At 48.6% G+C, this 21178-nt stretch overlaps 1 protein-coding gene across 2 annotated transcripts in view; it reads left to right on the forward strand.

Annotated features, from left to right (window-relative positions):
• Positions 1–21178, forward strand: part of CHUK (component of inhibitor of nuclear factor kappa B kinase complex) — a 659325-nt gene that overhangs the window by 508026 nt on the left and 130121 nt on the right. For both annotated transcript variants that reach the window (XM_086921838.1, XM_086921837.1), the window contains exon 16: positions 17198–17247. In XM_086921838.1, the coding sequence (XP_086777964.1) occupies positions 17198–17247 (50 nt within the window). The remainder of the gene's footprint in view (positions 1–17197; positions 17248–21178) is intronic.

Consider the following 21178-nt stretch of genomic DNA (forward strand, 5'->3'; position numbering starts at 1 on the left):
CGTCGAGGAAGGAGATGATCCATTCCAGCGCCTTGTCCTGGATTCCGATGTTGCTGAGGCGCCGTACTAGGGTGCGGTGGCAGACCGTGTCGAATGCCGCGGAGAGGTCTAGGAGGATGAGGGCCGCTGTTTCTCCATTGTCCATCAGGGCTCGGATGTCATCGGTGGCGGCGATGAGGGCGGTCTCGGTGCTGTGTTTGGCTCGGAAGCCGGACTGTGAGGGGTCGAGGGATCCGTTCGTCTCGAGGAAGGCGGCCATCTGCTTGTTGACGGTCTTCTCGATGACTTTGGCTGGAAACGGGAGAAGCGAGATGGGGCGGTAATTCTTGAGGTCGGTGGGGTCCGCTGTTGGTTTCTTGAGTAGAGCGCTGAGTTCGGCGTGTTTCCAGCTTTCAGGGAAGATGGCGGTGTCGAAGGAGGTGTTGATGATGTCTCGCAGGTGGGGTGCGATGACAGCGTCGGCCTTGTTGAAGACGTGGTGAGGGCAGGGGTCGGTCGGTGATCCGGAGTGGATGGAGTTCATCGTGCGGATGGTGTCTTCGGTGCTGATCGGGGTCCAGGCGTGGAGGGTGGTGGTGGGGGGGGGGTGGCTGGTCGGTCGTGGTGTGCGTTGGTTGGTTGTTGAAACTGCTGTGTATGTCCGTGATCTTGTTGTGGAAGTATGAGCCGAGGGAGTTGCAGAGGTCTTGCGATGGGGTGATGTCGTTGTTTCCTGCGCTGGGGTTGGAAAGCTCTTTCACGATGTTGAAGAGTTCCTTGCAGTTGTGTGCGTTGTTGTCCAACCGGTCCTTGAATGCTGTTTTCTTGGCGGTGCGGATCAGCTGGTGGTGTTTCCGGGTGGCAAGTTTGTAGGAGGTCCTGTTGTCCGGTGTCGGTTCCCTTTTCCAGACTTTCTCGAGGGCTCGGCAGTTCTTCTTGGAGCTCTTGAGTTCGTCGGTGAACCATGGGGCCTTCTTGCTGCCGGGTCTGCTAGGCGGGGTCCTCAGCGGGGCGAGTTCGTCCGCGCAGTTGCTGATCCACTTCGTGAGGTTGTCGGCGGCCTGGCTGGGGTTCGCTGAGCTGGCAGGAGGGTGTTGGCTCAGGGAGGTGGCGAGCTGGTCTGCTGTGATCTTGTTCCAGCTTCTGCGGGCGGTCTGTTGCTGGTGTTGGTGGGTCGTCGTTCTCTTGAAGGTGAAGTGGACGCAGCTGTGGTCCGTCCATTGAAGCTCTGTGGCGTGGCTGAAGTCGATGTCTGTGCTGGATGAGAAGACTGCGTCGAGTGTGTGTCCGGCGAGGTGGGTGGGGGTGGACACCAGTTGCTTGAGTCCCAGGTTGGCGAGGTTGTCGAGCAGGGTGCTGGTGTTGTGGTCGTTTTGTTCTCCAGATGGAAGTTGAGGTCTCCCAGGAGGATGTAGTCAGCGGAGGGGAGGGCATGCGGGCTGACGAAGTCGGCGATGTCCTCGCTGAATTGCGTGCGTGGTCCAGGGGGTCGTTAGATCAGGGTGCCTCTGAGGGTGGTGTTCGGGTTGGTGTGGATCTGGAAATGCAGGTGTTCGGCGCTGGTCAGGGTGTTGTCGGTGCTGGTCGTGAGACGGATGGTGTTCCTGTGGATGATGGCGATGCCTCCTCCCATCTGGTTGGCGTTTCGGTCCCTCCGGACGATCTTGTAGCCCTCTCGGGATAGCGATGGCGATGTCGGGAGCTGAAGAGGCGTTCATCCAGGTCTCCGTGAGGAAGGCAACGTCAGGGGCTGTGGCGTCTAGGAGGTTCCAGAGTTCGATGGCGTGTCTGTGGATGGAGCGGGTGTTGAGCAGGATGCACTTGAGGTGGGTGCTGCTGGAGTTCGACTTGGCGGGTGCCGGTGCGGGGCTGGTCTGGATGCAGGAGAACTTGCAGGCGTGGTAGCTGAAAGGTCCGTGGGTGCGTCTTGGAGTGGCTTGGTGGAATTCTGGGAGTCGGCCGGTGTTGAGAGCGATGAGGGTGGCGGCTGAGTACGTCAGGCGGGTAGGTCGAGGTCTTCGAGGTCCAGGGGTCCTGGCGCTGGGCGCGGTCCGGTCGCGGACGGGCGCAGACGGGCTTACCTTTGGCGCGCCTTCGGCGCACAATCGGCGCGCCCGCTGCGCGTGATCGCTGCGCGTTCGCACGGTCGCCATTTAAGGCGAAGTGCGCGGGTGGGCGGAGCAGCTGGGAGGCGGGAGCGGGGAGGGTTACAGAAGGCAAAAAGGGGCGGGGGCAAGCGGCGGTGGCGGGAAGGGAGGGCGAGGGGCGTCGAGGTAGGCGGACAACAAGGAAGGAGGGCAACACGGAACAAAAATTAAAATACAGTACAAACAGGCAAAAATGAACGCTAAAACAGGGAAAAAGCAAGTTTAGCCCAAACAAGCACAAAGAACCGTCAAAACAAGGAAAACCACTCGCAGCGGCGGCAGCCGGCAAACGAGGCAGCAGCGAGGCAGAGGGCGGCAAGGGGCACACGCAGCAGCTGGTGGCCGTGCGGCGCGGGGGTGTCCCACAAGTGGGTCACCAATGAACTTGCGTTACTCCAGAAAGCCCCTACTAACGAGGTATCTAAGTTCCAGTAGTCGAATTTACCATATAAATCCTAGTAATCGAATATACCACAGAATAAATTGAACATGCATGCCTAGAATGATTTCCCTGAGAGTACAAGACAAAACCTAGCAACCAATCAACCGCTGGATTTACCCAGTTACCTTGGCTTGCAGGGTATGGTGCTTCTCATTTAAAATACCACACTAGAACAGCTTTCTTATGAGAAGGAAGAACCTTCTGACTCCCAAATCAAGTCACAAACACCCTAGCCACAAATGGGGTAGCCTAGCAATGAGCCCCAACGAAGAACGCACTAGTCTACCTTGGTCAGCAGTGCATGTGAAGGACAGCAAGGGATGCCTCTACCTGGGTAAATGCATGCATCTTGCCACCCCTTCTCACTGTCAGCCTGGCTAGATGCCACAAGGATGCTGAAAAATTGAGTGCAAAAAGTCCTTATCTGTCTTCAATTTTTTTGTTGTTGTTTGGCGAGTTTACTAAAGCATGGAAACAGAAGACTTTTACTGCCCTCTATGCTTGATTTTTTTCATTTCACCTGCAGCTGTCAACACTGCTTCTCTCATTGTTTATCTTGGTCACTGCTTGGGCACACTCCCAACAGATTCTCAGATTAAAGGGAGTATTTAGCATTTGCTGCACACTCATAGTGTGGTGCTTGCATCGACTAGTCATAGCTACTCCTCCTTTTGTTTCATACCTTCGGGTGGGGAAGCACATGGGTTCTGAAAAGTAACTTGGTAAGAAGGTTGTGATAACATTGGAAAAAAAAACTCCAGGCAGTGGCCGACTGTTGAAGTTAGCAGATTGATTGTATTTTTATGATTTTGTGTGATTGTTGATACTGGCTGACCGGATTTATTTTTATAGAATGTCTGAGTTTGCCTTATCAAAGGTTCGTTTTTATTAATTTATCATTTTTCACTTTGTGGGGGACTGCCCCTCTTACATATCACATTACTGTTTGATTTGTTTACTGTTTGTTCTTCACTGCTTGCTATTTGGTGTGTCATCTTGTGGGATTGTTAAACCTGGTTGCTTCTGTGGTATGCTGCTTTTAAGAAGTTAGTGTTGATTATCCACACAGTTCCATTCCACACATTTCCAATCCACACCACATAATTCAACACCAAACCACATAATTTAAAACAACACAACTACACAAGATGCCACATACATCATATCCACAACACAAAATTACATTATTCCAAAAATGTCAACAGCACACCACATAAATAAACTCCACTACATACCACTCCACAACACAAAATACCATTCAATATAATTACACTCCATAACACACAATCCCACTCCACATAATTCCAGTACACTTAATACCACATACTTACTATCCTCAAAATTCCACTGCACACCATGCCACATAATTCCACTACACACCATGCCACATAATTCCACTACACAAATCCACTTCACACCACACAATTCCACGCTACACAATTCCACAACTAACAATTCAAATCCAACACACATAATTCAACTACACGCCATATACATACACTTCATAACACATGGGTGAAACACATTGTCATTTACAACGCCAATAGCTCTAACGCAAGCAAATGTGTGCACATGTCTTCTTGGCCTTATATAAAGTAACAAAAATGCTAAGCACTTTTTTATTATAACTATTCAACATTCTGCGCATCAGCCTCACTGCTTTCCAACATACTTAAAGACATTGGAAAAGCCAATAGCTCTTGCTAAACACTTAAAAGATCCCAAAGGCGAGGCCTATTGGCTATGCCAATGCGTGTTAATATCTGTTACTCCTCTGATATACCTGGCGGAGGATTTGGGGGCCTAGGTGATAGCATATGCTGACGACACCCAGTTGCTTTTTACCTTGGACAAAGATGCGGACTCTGTTCGGTTGGTTCAACATTGCTGATCCTCTATTTTTAAATGGTTGGCAGATGCACAGCTTAGTTGCAATGAAGAGAAGTTCGAGATCTTGCTATTTGGTAAATTCCCACCTAACTTTCGAGTGCAGCTCTGGCCTCCTGAGTTCCCATTGCCTACCTCCACAGGGAAGCCCTCTAAAAATGTGGGGGTATGGTTTGATGAGTCTTTGTCGACGCGCATTAAGAAGTTGTCTGGCTGCTGCTTCGGCCTTCTTAATGCTCTCAGAGGATGTTTTGCCCTTCTACCTCCGGCGGCGAGGAAACGGTCACTTGTGCGCTGATTCTGTCGCAGCTGGATTATGCCAACGCCCTTTATGTTGGTATTCCAGGCTACCTGTTGAAGAAGTTACAGGTGGTTCAAAATACGGCAGCCAGACTCCTATTGGGCATTTCGTCTAGGAAAAGCGTTCGCCATCAGTTGCGATCTCTCCATTGGCTCCCCGTGGTGAATAGAGTTAAATTTAAATCACAAGTTCTGGCCCATCATGCTCTTCACAGCTGCGGTCCTATTTATCTGCAGAGACGTTTTTCTTTTTATGTCCCTGCGCGATCCCTGCGATCCTTGTCCTTTCGCTTTGATAAGGTTCCTCGCTTCAAGTTTGAGAAGCTAGGGGGCAGCTCCTTTGCGGTGAGGGCTGATGTTGCTGGAATACCCTTCCTCTTGCTCTGCGTACTATTCAGGACCCAGTGGCCTTTAAGAGAAAACTGAAAACACATTTCTTTGCTTGAATCTCACTTTCCAGACCCCGCTAGGCATCGTGCCGGGAAACTCATGAGTAGCTGTGCACGTTATAAATTCAGATAACATAACATTTATCCCATGGTGTTTTAGCAAACTCACAGGTAGGTCTGGAATTCTTTTCAGAGCTAGGCTTGCCAAGTCTTGGTACTGAAGATCTGGCTCCCAAACTAATAGGTACTAGAGATGTATACACATTAGCAATTCTGACAGGCAGCTCACTGTCAAGTAGCTGACGTATAGCCCAAAACTCTGCATATGAAAGAGACTCGTCCTTACCTTAGGATATCCCCAGGTGTCAGACTGGATCCGGAAACTTTTGCGTAGCAGTACCCTTGCGCGTCGGTAGGCGTCGTCTGCGGCTCCGCGTCCGTCGTCGGCGTCGTGGGCGCCGTGATGACGTCGTCGGAGTACTTAGCCGCCGCCTCCGCGTGCTGACGTCAGTTCTTCTTTTTTCCGCGCCAGCCAGCGCAGATCTGGAAAGAGCAGTTACCCAAGTCAAATTTTGACTAACTTTTTGGATCAATTTTTGATCATTTCTCGTAGTCTACTGGCTCCGATCGGTGCCTTAGGGATCCCCGGATTTAAGCACTGTGAGGAGTGCGACCGCACGATGTCGGTCACGGACCCTCACCGCTTGTGCCTAACTTGTCTAGGTGTCGACCACGACTACGAGGCCTGCCCCGACTGTCGGGCCCTCTCGAGGAAAGCAAGGAAGCTCGAACTCCGGCAGTCTGCCCCGAGCCGAGTGAGGTCCCTGTCACGGTCTCACGGGAGGTCGAGGGACAGGTCGCGGGGACGGAGCCGTCGCAGCTCCGGGAGTCGGCACCACTCCTCCGGGTCGAAGTCGTCAGGTAAGAAGCACAAGAAGTCTAAGAGCCGTCATCGCTCTTCTGGCTCCCCCCCTACGCTCGCGCGATGCTGCTGGGGGTTCGGGTGACACCGCCCACGCGGCTCCTTCGGAGTCACGGGCATCTCGTCCCGCCCCACACCCTCCGGTCCCTGGGCAGGACGCGACGCCGGAGGAGATTGAGGGCTTTCTCATGGCCATGAGGTCTCTTTCTCCTCCAACGGGTTCCGCGGCGCCTTCGGGCCCAGCGGCCCGTCTAGGGGCCCTAGCGGGACGGGAGCTTCGACCCAGACGCCGTCGGGTGCTTCGGCCCCGACGGCGCCGCAGGGCTCGGCGCCGCAGGGCCCCACGATCCCGACACCGCCGGTGCCTTCGGGTCCGGCGCCGCAAGGAACAGCGGCTCCGGCGCCTTCGGGCCCGGTGCCGCGGGACGCCGCTGGCCTTTCCTCGGGCTCTGGATTGTCACCGGTGGACCTTACGACCCTCCTGGCGTCGGTCCGTCAGGTGTCACCGAGGACGGCCCCGCCCCCGATACCTCCTTTGCTTCGGTTTCGATGTCGCACCCGACGCCGTTTGGAGATTTCCACTTCTACGAACCGAACCCATTCAATTACAACCCTGAGTCTCCCGACGCCGTTTGGAGATTTCCACTTCTACGAACCGAACCCATTCAATTACAACCCTGAGTCTCAGGAGATGGGTGAAGAGGAGGATTGGGAGGGGTCTGAGGACCCTCTGACCAAGGAGTGTAAGTCTCATGAGGACTGGGCAGGAGACCTTGGGGAGGCCAGTGGCCTGGACACCTCTCCAGACACTGGTTTTGTCTCTCCTCCTACCGTGGCTTCGGAGGAGGGGGCTACCTATGGTGTGGTGTTGACGAGGGCTGCCAAGGCCTTGGGCCTTGAACTCCCCGTCACAGCCGTGAGGACTAACCTCCGCACAGAGGTCCTTAAACCACAGACATGCTCGGCTGAACCTCTGCTGCCCTTTAATGAGGCCTTGATCGACGTTCTTTTGGGCACTTGATCCAGGCCCACTACGGGTTCGCCCGTAGATAGGAACGTGGCCAGACGCCACCGCCCGGCTCCGGGGGACCCATGTTTCTGGTCCTCCCACCCCACCCCCGAGAGTCTGGTCATCCAGGCCTCTAATTCCCAGACCGCATTCCCGACGGCTCCGCCGGACAGGGAATCCAAGAGGTATGAGAATTATGGTAAAAAGATATTCTCCTGCCTTAGTTTGGGACTGCGGTCTTCCAACACCGCATGCCTCTTGGGCCGCTACACCCACTCTCTGTGGGAGACGGTGGCGGAGGTGCTGCCAGAGTGCCCGTTGGAGGTACGGGCCAAACTCGGCCAAGCCCTTGTGGAGGGCCGAGATGCAGCCAAGTATTCGATCAGGTGTGGGCTGGATACCACCGACTCGCTAGGCAGAGCAATGGCTACGACGGTGGCGGTGAGACGCCACGCCTGGCTGAGATCCGCCAATTTTTCGGCAGATGTCCAGAACACTCTGATGGACATGCCGTTCGATGGCCGTCGCCTTTTTGGCGACAAGGCAGACCACGCGCTTGAGCGCTTTAAGGACTCCAGGGCTACGGCCAAGTCCTTGGGCCTCTCGGCCCCGCGCCAGCAAACGGGTGCCTTTCGCTCCTTTCGTTTCCAAGGAAGGGGCGTCCCCACACGTGCCGCCAGCCACTCGCCGCAGACTGCCATCCAGCGCGGCGGCGGCAGTGGAAACCGCCGTGGAGGCGGTCGGGGAAACCGGCGAGGTCAGTCCATACCTTCCTCCGCAGCATCCGCCTCTAAACCCTCCTAGTCCGTGCTTTTCGGCCCATGTGACTCCAGTGGGAGGCAGGGTTCGCCATCACCACTCTCACTGGCGCACTGTCACTTCGGACAGGTGGATGCTGCAGATCGTCCGGAGGGGCTACTCCCTCCCCTTCGAGACGACTCCTCAAGCCATGCCACCGCAACACCACCGCGTGTCGGGGGATCACTTGCGGCTCCTGCAGGCGGAAGTTTCGGCCCTCTTGGCCAAGGGGGTTATCGAGCGCGTTCCTGGGCCAGAAGTAGGGCGTGGTTGTTATTCCCACTACTTTCTGGTGCCCAAGAAGGACAAGGGGGGCCTACGTCCTATCTTGGATCTAAGGAACGTCAACGGCTTCCTCCGGAAGGAGAAGTTCAAGATGTTGACGTTAGCTCAGGTCTTAGCTGCCCTAGACCCAGGAGACTGGATGGTAGCGTTGGACTTGCAGGACGCGTATTTCCACATCCCGGTCCTGCCGGCCCATCGGCGTTACCTGTGGTTCACGGTAGGCCACGAGCACTTTCAGTTTACTGTGCTCCCCTTCGTCCTTACCAGCGCCCCACGAAGGTGATGGCGGTAGTCGCAGCTCATCTGCGCAGGTTGGGGGTCTCAGTCTTCCCCTACCTCGACGACTGGTTGTTGAAGGCGGGCTCGCCCCAGACAGTCGTCAGCCACCTCCAGACTACGGCGGATCTCCTGCACCAGCTGGGGTTCTCCATCAATGTGCCGAAGTCACACCTGTGTCCCTCTCTGGAGCTCCTTTTCATCGGAGCGGTTCTCGACTCGGCGCAGTTTCGGGTTTACCCACCCGAACAGCGGGTTCGGGATATACAGGCTCTGATTCCAATCTTCCGGCCTTTATCCCGGGTTTCGGTCAGGTTGACGCTGCGGCTTCTGGGGCTGATGGCCTCCTGCATCCTTCTGGTGCATCACGCCAGGTGGAGGATGCGGGCTCTGCAGTGGGACCTGAAGTTTCAGTGGGCCCAGCATCAGGGCAACCTGTCCGACCATGTCCTGATCTCGGAAAGCACTGCGAGACAGCTGCAGTGGTGGCTCACGGACCGCGATTGGGTCAACGGCAGATCCCTCATCCTTCCCCAACCGGAGCACGTAGTTGTGACGGACGCGTCCCTCCAGGACTGGGGAGGCCACTTGGGAGAGGCGGAGATCAGAGGCCTCTGGTCTCCTGCGGAGTCCCGGCTCCATATCAACCTTTTGGAGCTGCGGGCGATTCGTCTGGCACTGAAGGCATTCCTCCCGTCTGTCCGAGGGAGTGTAGTGCAGGTGTTCACGGACGACAACACCGCCATGTGGTACTGCAACAAACAAGGCGGGGTGGGATCGTGGACCCTTTGGCAGGAGGCTCTGCGCCTCTGGCAATGGCTGGAACATCAGGGCGTGACTCTGATGGTTCAACACCTAGCAGGTTCTCTGAACGCCACGGCGGACAAGCACAGCCGCCGGTGCATGATGGATCACGAATGGCGTCTGATCTCGGACGTGGCGCAAGGTCTCTTTCTGCTTTGGGGAGAGCCTTGGTTAGATCTATTCGCCACCGAAGAGAACTCGCAATGTCATCAGTTCTGCGCGTTGGAATTTCCAAGGCGACACTCGCTCGGAGACGCTTTTCGTCGCGAGTGGAGTTGCGGTCTGTTGTACGCCTTTCCACCTATACCACTTCTGCCCAGAGTGCTGAAGAAGATCAAGCCCGACCGGGCACAAGTCATTCTTGTGGCTCCGGACTGGGTACGAAGGTACTGGTATCCCGAGCTACTCAGTATGTCAGTCGATCCCCCGGTTCGTCTGCCTCTTCAGGAGGACCTTCTGTCGCAGCAGCAGGGGACAGTCCTCCACCCGAACCTGTCCAGTCTCCACCTCCATGCTTGGAGATTGAGCGGCGACAGTTGAGGCCATTTGAATTGCCTCCTGAAGTCTGTAACATCATTCTGGCAGCCAGGCGTCCCTCCACAAAGTCGGTATACGCCTGCAGGTGGAACAGATTTGTGGCATGGTGCACAGCAAAGGCTGTGGATCCCCTTAATGCCCCTCTTTCTGAGGTTCTCCTCTTCCTTCTTTCTCTTGCCCAGCAGGGCTCTGCTCTGGGCACTATCAAGGGCTATCTTTCAGCTCTTACAGCCTTTCTGAGGCTGCCTGATCAACCTTCTTTGTTCAAGTCCCCTATCGTTAATCGATTCCCGAAGGGCATCACACACACGTTCCCTCCTGTTCCCTTCGTGATGCCTCAGTGGGACTTGAACCTGGTTCTTACATTTCTGATGTGCGCTCCCTTTGAGCCACTTCACAACTGTCCTCTTCGCCTTCTCTCCTTGAAGACTGCCTTCCTGGTAGCCATCACCTCTGCCAGGAGAGTGAGTGAGCTCCAGTCTCTATCTTGTAAGCCTCTTTTCCTTTCAGTCCATCCGGACAAGGTTGTGTTACGGACACGGCCCTCCTTCCTACCCAAGGTAGCCACGGCCTTCCACATTGGGCAATCTATCACCTTGCCCACCTTCTTTCCGCCTCCTCATCCCTCGAGAGAGGAAGAGAGGCTCCACCGTCTGGACCCAAAATGTGCGCTCTCATTTTATTTGAATCGCACACAACAGTTCCGGGTGGATGACCAACTCTTTGTTGGGTACGTGGGCGCTAAGAAAGGGAAAGCGGTGCACAAGCGGACCATCTCGCGGTGGATCATCTTGTGCATCCAAGCGTGTTACTCCTTGGCTAAGAAAGAACCCCCTGTAGGGCTGAGGGCTCATTCCACTCGAGCCACAGCGACTACAACTGCCTTGGGCCGAGGTGTGCCCTTGCAGGACATTTGCCAGGCGGCTACGTGGGCCTCGTTGCACACGTTCGCACGACATTATTGCCTGGACAGTCAAGTCCGGAGGGATGGCTACTTTGGCCGTTCCATCCTCCAGGACTTTCTGGTGTGATTATTGGTTCGCAGACCCACCACCACGGGGTTGGTATTGCTGGGGTATCTATTCTAAGGTAAGGAATCTATCACTAACATGTCTCTTTCAGATGCACAAGTTACTACTTGTGTAACGATATGTCTGTAAGAGACATTAGTTAGTGATCGATTCCTTACCGACCCTCCAATCCTCCCCGTTCTGCGCACCGATATCTAGGGTTAAGGTCATCCCATTTTAGGGCCCTAGTTTCATGGCACCAGTGTTTCTTTTTGGCATAGCTCTGCGTTTCTGGCGCGGAAAAGCTGTGTCTAAGAACTGACGTCAGCACGCGGAGGCGGCGTCACGGGGCCCACGACGCCGACGACTGACGCGGAGCCGCAGACGACGCCTACCGACGCGCAAGGGTGCTGCTACGCAAAAGTTTCCGGATCCAGTCTGACGCCTGGGGATATTCTAAGGTAAGGAATCTATCACTAACTAATGTCTCTTAAAGATATATCGTTACACAAGTAGTAACTTGTGCTTCACCTTCAACATTTGAAAGAATCATTTAGGAGACAATGGGAAAAGTACCCACAAGTTTCATTCCCAATGCTAGGGTAGAACCTGACCTATGTTCATTCTGTATTTGTTTGAGGACTCTTTGAAGAACGGCCATCGAGGGAGTACCATGACAAAGAGTGTAAACAGTAGCAAAATAGTCCCCCAGGTATTGCAGTCAGCTAGATTGGGAATCAGTCCAGTGGGTAAGCATATATCAAAGATTCTGTGCGTGTCTTGTTGTCCCATAAGGGGAAACACAGCTTGAAGTTGATCAATTTTCTGGGCTATCCGAAAGGGTATTTCTTCACGATTTGTGGGACGTTTGCCCATAATGAATGAACAATTGCAGGGCTAATGACAGGTGCTGCAGAAAACTGGGCTTGCGCTTGCAGGCCAAGTCCAGCTAGACCAGCTCGCAAAGTACATGAAATATACAGTGTAAGACGTCGATATTGGACGACAAGAACATTATATAAAGCACAAGTTTTTACCAAATAGTGCCAGTCCATGTGGCCCCTTTGTTACTCACAAGACCCATTTGTACACTCCCAGCCATGTAGGGAAGGGCACCATTAAACCAAGTCTGGTGCTCCTAGACGGTAAGAGGATTTTAACCAAGTGCACATGGGCGATTTGAGGCAGGTGCCTGGGGCATTGTGTATTCATGAAAAGTATTATTATTAGCGTCCACAGCTAGAAATGTGACCCAGAAATAAAAAACTTCAAAGCGGAATGCTACGTCTGCTTTCACAGTACAAATCACAGGAGCCCCTGCTGCGGGGACTCCATGTTGTGTCAAATTGTGAGTTACCTCTGGGTGGCAGTTAACAGCAATAGCAACGGGTTGCGCCATAAGTAGTTTGTAATAGATTCAAAGCTTAGTACAAACAGGGTGGAAACCTTGTAATATTCAAGCCTGAAAAACCAACGGAACTAGGTATTTCCTAAGAAATTGTGGAGGAGAAATCCCTAACACCACGGATGTCTCCGGGAAAAGGTGCAAGGGTATTGTGGACAAGCACAACTTGGGGTTTCCGCAAAGATGTACCTGACCAAAACGTTGTCGATCCCATGTTCCAGGTATTCTGCTCAGGAACAGAACTATGCATGGGATCATAGACCATCGGGAGGTAGGGACTGAATCGCCATACTATCTCTGTACCTATGAGCTTCAATCTGACTAGCTATAGTGCCTCACTTGCCCTCCTAGCCTTACCAGAGAAACAAGTGAAATGGCCCCCCAGAACACAACACACTCGACCTTCTCAGGATTCGCGGTATGAGGACACACACTTTCGCTCTCTCACTCGTCCACAATAAGATAAACAAGAGACAGGAAGGAAGTTTACAATATTTATTTAAACTTTTGTTCCCTAAAATGCAGTATTTGTGCCACAATCAAAAAACAAATGCATAAAATACCAACAGCATGACTAATAAACCATATAAAACACAATCATGTTATAAGACAGAGTAGCCTAAACTCTCCCTCCTCCTTTACTACTGAAGCTAAATGATTACATATCAAAGATCTCTGGGTGTAGTGGCAGACCCAATACCTTAGCATACACAGATGGGTATTCTACATCTCAGCTGATGAAGCAATCTTGTCCCAAAACCTTTGCTCTGCTCAGTGTTTGCTTAAACTCTTGTGCTCCGTTATAGGACAAGATATCTGTGTTCACAACAGCAGATGTGATCTCGTGTTATGTGAAGGTTGCTTGTGCCCGACCAGAAAGAATAACAAGGGGCATTGTTGTTTGACCTTATTTGTGGTGTTTAGAGTAAATCCCAGGAAAAGAACAGACCGCAAAAACATATGCAGTTCCCCTGTGAAAGTACAATGTGGCACAAAAATAAGCATGTTTATATAGTAAAGTGTGGAAAAGAAAATGCGGCCTACAACATGCACAATTAGGTTAACAGGGAAAACTGCAATGAGCCATGCTGGAAACACGACAACCACAATTTATGCTTGTGAACTAGTTCTTTTTACTTGCTCATCTTTCTCACTGAAAGTGGCATTTAGCTTCCAGTGGTATTCACCGGTCCACCACTCTTCCATCTTAATTTCTTCCGCCTGATCCAGACAGAGGAGGGGCAGCTGCATAGAATGGACCTCAGGCCTGCATGTCTTTCTACATCAGTTGCAAAATCACAAATGTATGATCAGCTCTTTGTGTGATTTTCCTGAGGCGGGAAATGCCAAGCGGTGACTAAATGCAGACATTTTGCCCTGGGTTGCATTTTGTATTAAAATATGCTATGTCCTGGTCAAGGAAGACCCTCTAGCTGGCATTCTTGCCCATTTCACCAGGAGTATGACTATTTCCAGTGCCCTAAACAGAAGTGTCCCAGAGTTGAGTTCTGCCGGGTGACTACGTGGCCATGCTTACCTACTTTTTTTTGGTAGCATTTACTGCCTCTCTACCGAAACGTTTATTGATGGGTACTTTGCCAGGGCTACTTTTATGATTAGATTCTCAGCACTACTTACTTATAGCGTATTAAAGGTTTTGCTTAAAGACTGGTTAATAAGGTGAGAAATCCGTAGGAAGAAGTATCCATTAGAAGGAATAGTTACTATACCTATGGTAATGTTATTTCTGGTGAATACTATATCTCCCTGCAGATTTTTCCTCTCCTCGCTTCCTCTTCTGTGAATCAGTTCAGTGAGTAATGGGATCTGAAGGATTGCAAACCTTACGTGCTTCATTGGCCGTGTCATTGAGGATGCTTTTCCTCTCCGCACACCTCAGTGGGTCTCGGAAAAAGTACCAGAAACCGACAGAAGGTCACCTGTTGACACCATATTTACCCCGAAGTCATCCCATCCTGGGTGGGTGAAGAATTCACAGCTGAAGCCGCATAGCTCTACTTGGTGAAAAATGTTTTGCCAGATAGTCTGGCGCCTGAAGGATATTCATAAGGTGATGAATATACAAGAAGCTAGAAAACCTACCAGATATATGGTTACACCAAGAGCTTTACAACACTTGAATTGTTCTTCCCGTTATTTTCATTTTACCAATATTTAGATTGTATATTCCGTACACAGGCACTTAATTTGACTGACAGTATGCATGGGAAAGTATAGAATGGAAACAGTTGACAACATAAAACTGTGGAACAATTATGGGGTTCTGTTATGTTCACTCTTCACTCCGAGCTTTGCCGTTGTGTTTGGCAACAAAAAATGAGGCATGTGGAGAATGTGTTGTAATTGCTAAACTCCTTAAGTGCCTCTGATCGCAAACCACACTTTCTTTGGTTTAGGGATTTTTATCTTGAAAAAGCACAGTTTCTTGTTTGGTCTGTAATTAATAAATCTGCACATACATACACAAATAATATGGCAGTTGTGTCTCTACCACACTGCACAGGCCTGTCACTGCTTTCAGGTCCAATTGCCATCAAACCTTTTATTCCACAATGATATTTGATCCAATAAAGGGAAGGCAATTCAAAATATCCAATAATCTTGTATGTTATTTGCACAAAAGTCCAAAAAACAAAGTTTCTTAGGTGTTTGTCAGGAGTCAGTAAATTGAAATTAACGGATTGTCTTGATCAGAATTTTCAGTCTCTTTTATTCATGTTTTTATCTACAATAAAACGTGTATGTATGTACATATGTATATATATATATATGAACCAAAGGTTCCTCCCCAGCCTGCTCTGCGTTCGCAGACACCGCCTCCACGCCAACAAGGAAGAGGACCGGACCAGCCAATTCAGCAAGATGATATTTATTAAAGATTTAAAACAGAACCAGCGACGCGTTTCGGGCGAAAAGCCCTTGATCACGCTTTGATATATATATATATATATATATATATATATATATATATATCAAACTTGCATCCCTGCTAAAGAGAACAGAGCTGTACTCCTACTCAAAGTATATTTTATTCACAATCTTTAGGCAATCCAGGTAGAATTCATGTGTGACAAGGCTCAACGCGTTTCAAACTTTTGCAGTCCTTGCTCACGTCCAATTATTGACAATGAAAACGTGCTGCGCTTTCCATCCAAAGTCTGAAACACATTTGGCCTTGTCACATGAATTGTACCTGTATTTCCTAAAGAGTGTGAATAAAAGACGCATTGAGTGGGATTGCATCTCCGTTCTGTTTGGCAGAGATGTGAGTTTGAAATTAAATATATAGACACACAAGTCCAAAATCCTCAGCAAAAGAGCGAGTCAGCCTAGTTTTTTACATTGAACTGTGGTGGTTATACAAAACCTCTGACCATCCCTATCAGACAGCGATACCATAGCGATACCATAGCTAATAAAGTTCTTTACCCCATCTCCATAAATTCAGAACCAAATGACTTCTGTTTTATTCACTTTAGGTCAATTATTGGCATGATATTATTATCATAAAGTATTTAAATTATTACTGATACAATTTCATTTTTCATAATAAATTAATACTTACAATCCTGTATAAAATTGAAATTTCAATGAGTATACAGATTTTCAAACATTCATCTATTATTCATTTTTCAAAACTGTTCATAAAAAAGACAGAGTTTGACACATTATTACAAAAAACCCCTTGCCATAGCATGTACATAATCGCAGAAGATTCAACCGAATTTGTTGTATTGGTCATGAACAATTATCCTAAATCGTCCCCCATATTCTATTATCAATCCAAATGTATCCATTATTCATTCAGTACTGTATTTGAATAATTAAAAAAAACAAAATTATCCCGTATTAATAACCAGGGGTAAACATTGATTCAATAACTCACTTTAGATCAGTCAAACAAACTTTTATCTCATCCATCGCAAGCAATTAACATGTGCATGTTTGCAAAAAACGCTGGCAAAATATGTGTTGTATTCATCACAACCATTACTACTCCTAATCTCCCATGTTTTATTACCCATTCTTATAAATCCATTTCCCATTCAAAGACAATGTATTAAATTATCAGATAATAAAATCCTCATACCTAAGCAATCACCTATCCAGTTGCTGTCCTTGTAATAGCAAAGGCACCTCTCATCCATCTCAAACAGGCAACCCTTCAGGGCTCCCCATTCTCACGTCCGATCACCATCTCCCAGTAATCACAAGCATCTCACTATGTAACATAATCACTCCAGCCGAACAGCCCTTTTGCTCATTCTCCCATAGTATCGCAATACCCGTTCCAACCAACCCAAACAAAGCAACCATATCCATCCATTTACCTAAATCCATTCCACATTATACACCGCAGTATCCTCGCTCATTAAACCGGCAGCAACCCCATCATCACCCCAACCAAACCATTTATGCACACAACACACCCTCCATATTGAACAGATTCACAACTACCACAATTCACAGATTTGCACTTTCTAATCTCTTGCCATCTTGAAATGTGATTTTATATCCAACACACAACTATTCCTTTACTCTTTCCAATCCACCCTCATCTTAAATATATTATTACGTAGATCCTATTCATAAACACGAAACACTAACTATAATCTATCATTATTCACTACAGTTTGTTTATTTATTATTTCAGCAAAACAAAAAAAAAACAACCCCCTCTTTTTGAAGTGCCATTAAGGAACTTTGTTGTTGGACTTTTGTGCGTATATTACGTACAAGATTATTGGATATTTTGAGTTGCCTTCCCTATATTGATCAAATATTCACATACATTAGTAAATGGATGATGCTAAATGTTCATACATTTGACTGATTGGTAAGGGTCCGATGATTTAACTATCAAGGCAGAGCTTTCTTTTTCCAGTAGACACTTGCTGATGGGTTCTATTACCCAAGTGATTTTTACAATGTGTTTTCCTGTTGTACTAGTATCTGATTGTGTTCCTCCTTACCTTTTCTGTGCAGAGAGCAAAGAGCAATGGAGTTATACAAGCAACTGAAACCACGATCACCAGGTAAAAAATGCTAACATTCTTTGAATGATCTGACCGGGATATATTTTTGTCACATTTATGCTCCATGAGAGAGTTACTGAGTACTGAACAGCAGACGTGAGCCTGAGATGCACTTAAAGATCAGTTTACAAGGTAGGAAGGAACCTTGACGTTCTTGTGTAGGGTGTGACTGCTCTTTGAAGAGAGAGAGAGAGAGAGAGAGAGAGAAGAGCTGGAAGGTGACACCAAGTGGATCTAGTATTAGCGATGCTTCCTCCCTCAGATATGACTTCATGGATTCATGTAATTCAGCTTCCTGTGCACTGACAACAGTTCTTATTTTCTGCGATCTTAAAGGAGGATCAGATGTTAACTCTTCTTTGGTAATTTCAAGGGAACATTTTTTTCTTTTTCTGGCAGCATACTTAGGGTCATGAAATCATCAACAATCTTAGGCCCTGATTACAAACTGGACAGTTAATTCCGTCCTGTGCTTAAACCTCTGATACACAAGACGAATTACGAGTTTGTTTTTAATTAACGCACCCGATAATTATTGGATATGTTAAATAACCCAAAACTAGTTACATTTCGGCAGGTCAAAGTTGCCGAAATTTAACAGGGAAAATTGTACGGTATTATTCATGCCATGCAGATTTTAGTACGTTAAACACCAAAATGTACATGTAAGTCCCCTACAAACTTGTGATAGGTGTTATTTATCACACACAATAAATAATGTACCCCATGGTATCGTTTTTTTAGGTCTTGCCTGAGCCAGCGCACGCGCTGCTCTGCGAGACATTTAGTAGGGGCTTTAAAAAGTGCTACCACAAGCTGCTTTGGCTGGCCTAGCGCTTGCATTCATGTGTGCGTGCGCGCGCGCAACCGCCAGCTTTCAGCGTCCGATCAGGCGCCATCTGTTTTTCCTCTCGCTTAATTGCTTTCACGCTCCTCTGCCCCTTTCCTCCCCCACCGCGTCACGCTGCTTTCACAAAAACGTGTATGTTTATGTTGTGAATGCTTTCACTTTTGCGCGCTGCCAATGCTTGTTTTGTGAGCAAGCGTGTTTGCCGGCTGCATGTGATTTGTGGTGCTGTGCTTTTTATGGCATTTAATTATTGTTTTGGAATATTGTAATCATTTTTCTTTCTTTCTTCATGCACGCCATAAGAGTGCCTGTGGCCCCGTTGTGTTCCTGCATCGTATCGCTGTGTGTTTGCATTTGAATGCACTCTCCCTGTCCAAAACACCCCCTACCATTTGTTGATTAGCGATGCTGAGATGGGTCTGCACAGCCTGTGCCTGCGCTGCGCATCAGGGGAGGGTCTCCCCCTCCACCATGGCTGCATGTACACAGACTGGCTATGCGCGTCGGCTGCTGTCAGGCGCCCAGTAAACACTCCTCCCACAGTCCATTCTTCTTAAAACAACCCCGCCTGCCGTTGTTCACTTAAAACCTCCCGGCCGCTTCCTAACCATTCCCCCACCCTTTAAAGTCCTATTGCACAGGAGCACACACTGCTATGCATCCTTGCTTAAAGTAAATCAAAACAGAGCTCTATGGTGCGTCAATGCTGGCCGTGCCAAAGCGCTTTGTTTTGATTTACATTAGGTTGGTTTTAACATTGCTTGGAATATTAATGCAGCAATTGGGTATCCTTCATTTCCCTTATTTTGAAGCGGTGTCCTATCTATCCAATATCAACTTCTGTTCGCACCAGAAACCACTATCCAAGCTTTTTGTTTCCAGTCGGATTGGATATTCACAACTCCACTAGAGTCTCGTCAGCGCTTCATACGTAGGGTTCTGTTTATGAAGGATGGCAGTGCAGTTGAACAAAAATGATCTTCAGAACTGCCTAAAAAACCTTAAGACTGTGCCTGACCCGAGAGGTTCTTAAGAGAAGACCTACATGTTGTAGATTTCATTTATTGCATGTTTCCAATGCTGTCCATCAAAGTGCCTCTTGACAGTAAAGCAGACTCGGGATCTATTTTGTTTGCCTACGGGCACATTTGTTTCAGAGTGTTTGTTATTCGCTATGTTAGCTTCTTCTTTGTTACTGACATCAAAGTTCTTAGTGGCGTAAAGGCTAGAGTGGTCTACTTAGGAGCTGGTGGACACGGTTCACGTCTAGACGGAAGGCTAATCATTGAATCTCGCCGTGCCTAAAAATGAATGTGTCCATCTGAAATACAATCCGGTGTTCATCTAAAGCGCTCCAATACCTTCAAGGTCGAGTTGGCGCTACATAAACATTTTAAAAAACATAGTGTACTCCCACTATAAACCTCTGCCACATATTTGCAAATATAGTGGTTTAGATATGGGGGATATTGTGGTAGCTTTTCAGGAGGATAGTTTGATTTTTCAACCAGTTTGCTCCTCTTTTCATAGACTATATCGCGCTCTTCCATTGTCTTGGAAATTGATTGCAGCAAGTTGTTTTGCATAATTTTCCATCCTAATTAATATTTCCCTTTCTGAGATCATGTGGGTTTAAGCTGCAACCAGGGGCGACTTGATTTCATGGGGAACAAGCATTGAAAATACAATAGGTCTCGCCTTTGATTAAGTTAAAGCCATTTACTTTGCTAATGGAATTGTATAGCAAAGCAAATGGCTTTAACTTAATGAAAGGCGAGACCTATTGCATTTATAATGCTTGTGGTCTGGAGTTGCCAGGTGAGACGGCAAGCATTGTGCTTCCTCGCAAAGCTCTGCACTATTGGTGTAGCACTACAAAGTGCCCGTGAGCAGGGGGGAGGGCCAGTCAGCTAAAAGCAATTTTGCCCGCCTTTGTTTTCCCCGTTGCTTCATTCTCATCCTCCACTAGTTCCTGATACTTGCAGTCCTTTTAACTTTGCTATTGGGCTGATCCATATTGCAAAAAGCGCTTTTGCAACAATAAAATAATTTTCTTTTGTCTACCATCTGCCACCTTCGATCAGTAAATGAAAATAAGAAAACAAAATGGTGCCTCTGTCATGTCTTGGGTGCTTTCATACGTGGTGATGCATGTCTACCCATGCCACCAGCAGTGGTTGCATCATTGTGCCTTTTTTTCTCAGTAAAAAGCATTGAGAAACCAGTAGGTCAACAAGGCGAGACCTATTGGCTTTGCCAATGCCTTTTTGTAAATGAGTTTTTCAAACGTTCACTTTTTGCTTAGGCTTTTCTTCCACACATGTATGCCACCATTTGAAGGCAGCACTTTTACTTATTACTTTCTCATGTCGATTGTACATGTCCCGTTCCCGCCCCTCCCCCTAAAAAGTCTGAAATGCCTATTGTCGCTGTCCTTAACATGTTTCCTGGGCTCAGCAGAGGGCTTGGATAAAGTCTGACTGGACTTCCGAGCTGCTGTAGCTCTGTAAGGACTCCTCAGACATTTCACTAGCCAAGCCGTCCGTGTGCAACAGACTTGTAGTGCCGGGCTCAACTGTCTACTTCGTTTTTCGGCACCCTCACGTGCTTCTTAGCTAGCCAGAAACGTTTAGTAATGAAGCCAACGTGTCTACTAAAAATCCTACCTTACACAGGCGCTCAGGATCAAAAACGTGTATGTTTATGGTGTGAAATATTCTCTAGTGCTAGATTGGGTTAGGAATCATTGCTTGGCGCTGAATCTCAGAGCTGTCTCAGTAACACGTTATTTTTATATCTCGTCCTATTAATCGCACAAGCGATAATAGGACGAGAGTATTGAGGGCAAACCAAGCTCTGAAACCACCAGATGGATTACGACTAGTGCATGTGCTCGTGCACGAGCTTACCATTTGCTCCCTGAGCCGCCTGCCTCCGAGAGATTCACTTTAAAGGCATCCGCTCCCCCGCCCCCTGCTTCACACTTTTCACGGCCGCCAGGCCGTGTCTCGCATTTCTCATCCCCCCCTCCCCACAGCAATGCCAACAGCTTATTTTTAGAGTGCTTTGTTAGCACGTCTG

Source organism: Lissotriton vulgaris, chromosome 5, assembly GCF_964263255.1.
Source record: "Lissotriton vulgaris chromosome 5, aLisVul1.2, whole genome shotgun sequence".
In the NCBI taxonomy this organism is placed as follows: domain Eukaryota; kingdom Metazoa; phylum Chordata; class Amphibia; order Caudata; family Salamandridae; genus Lissotriton; species Lissotriton vulgaris.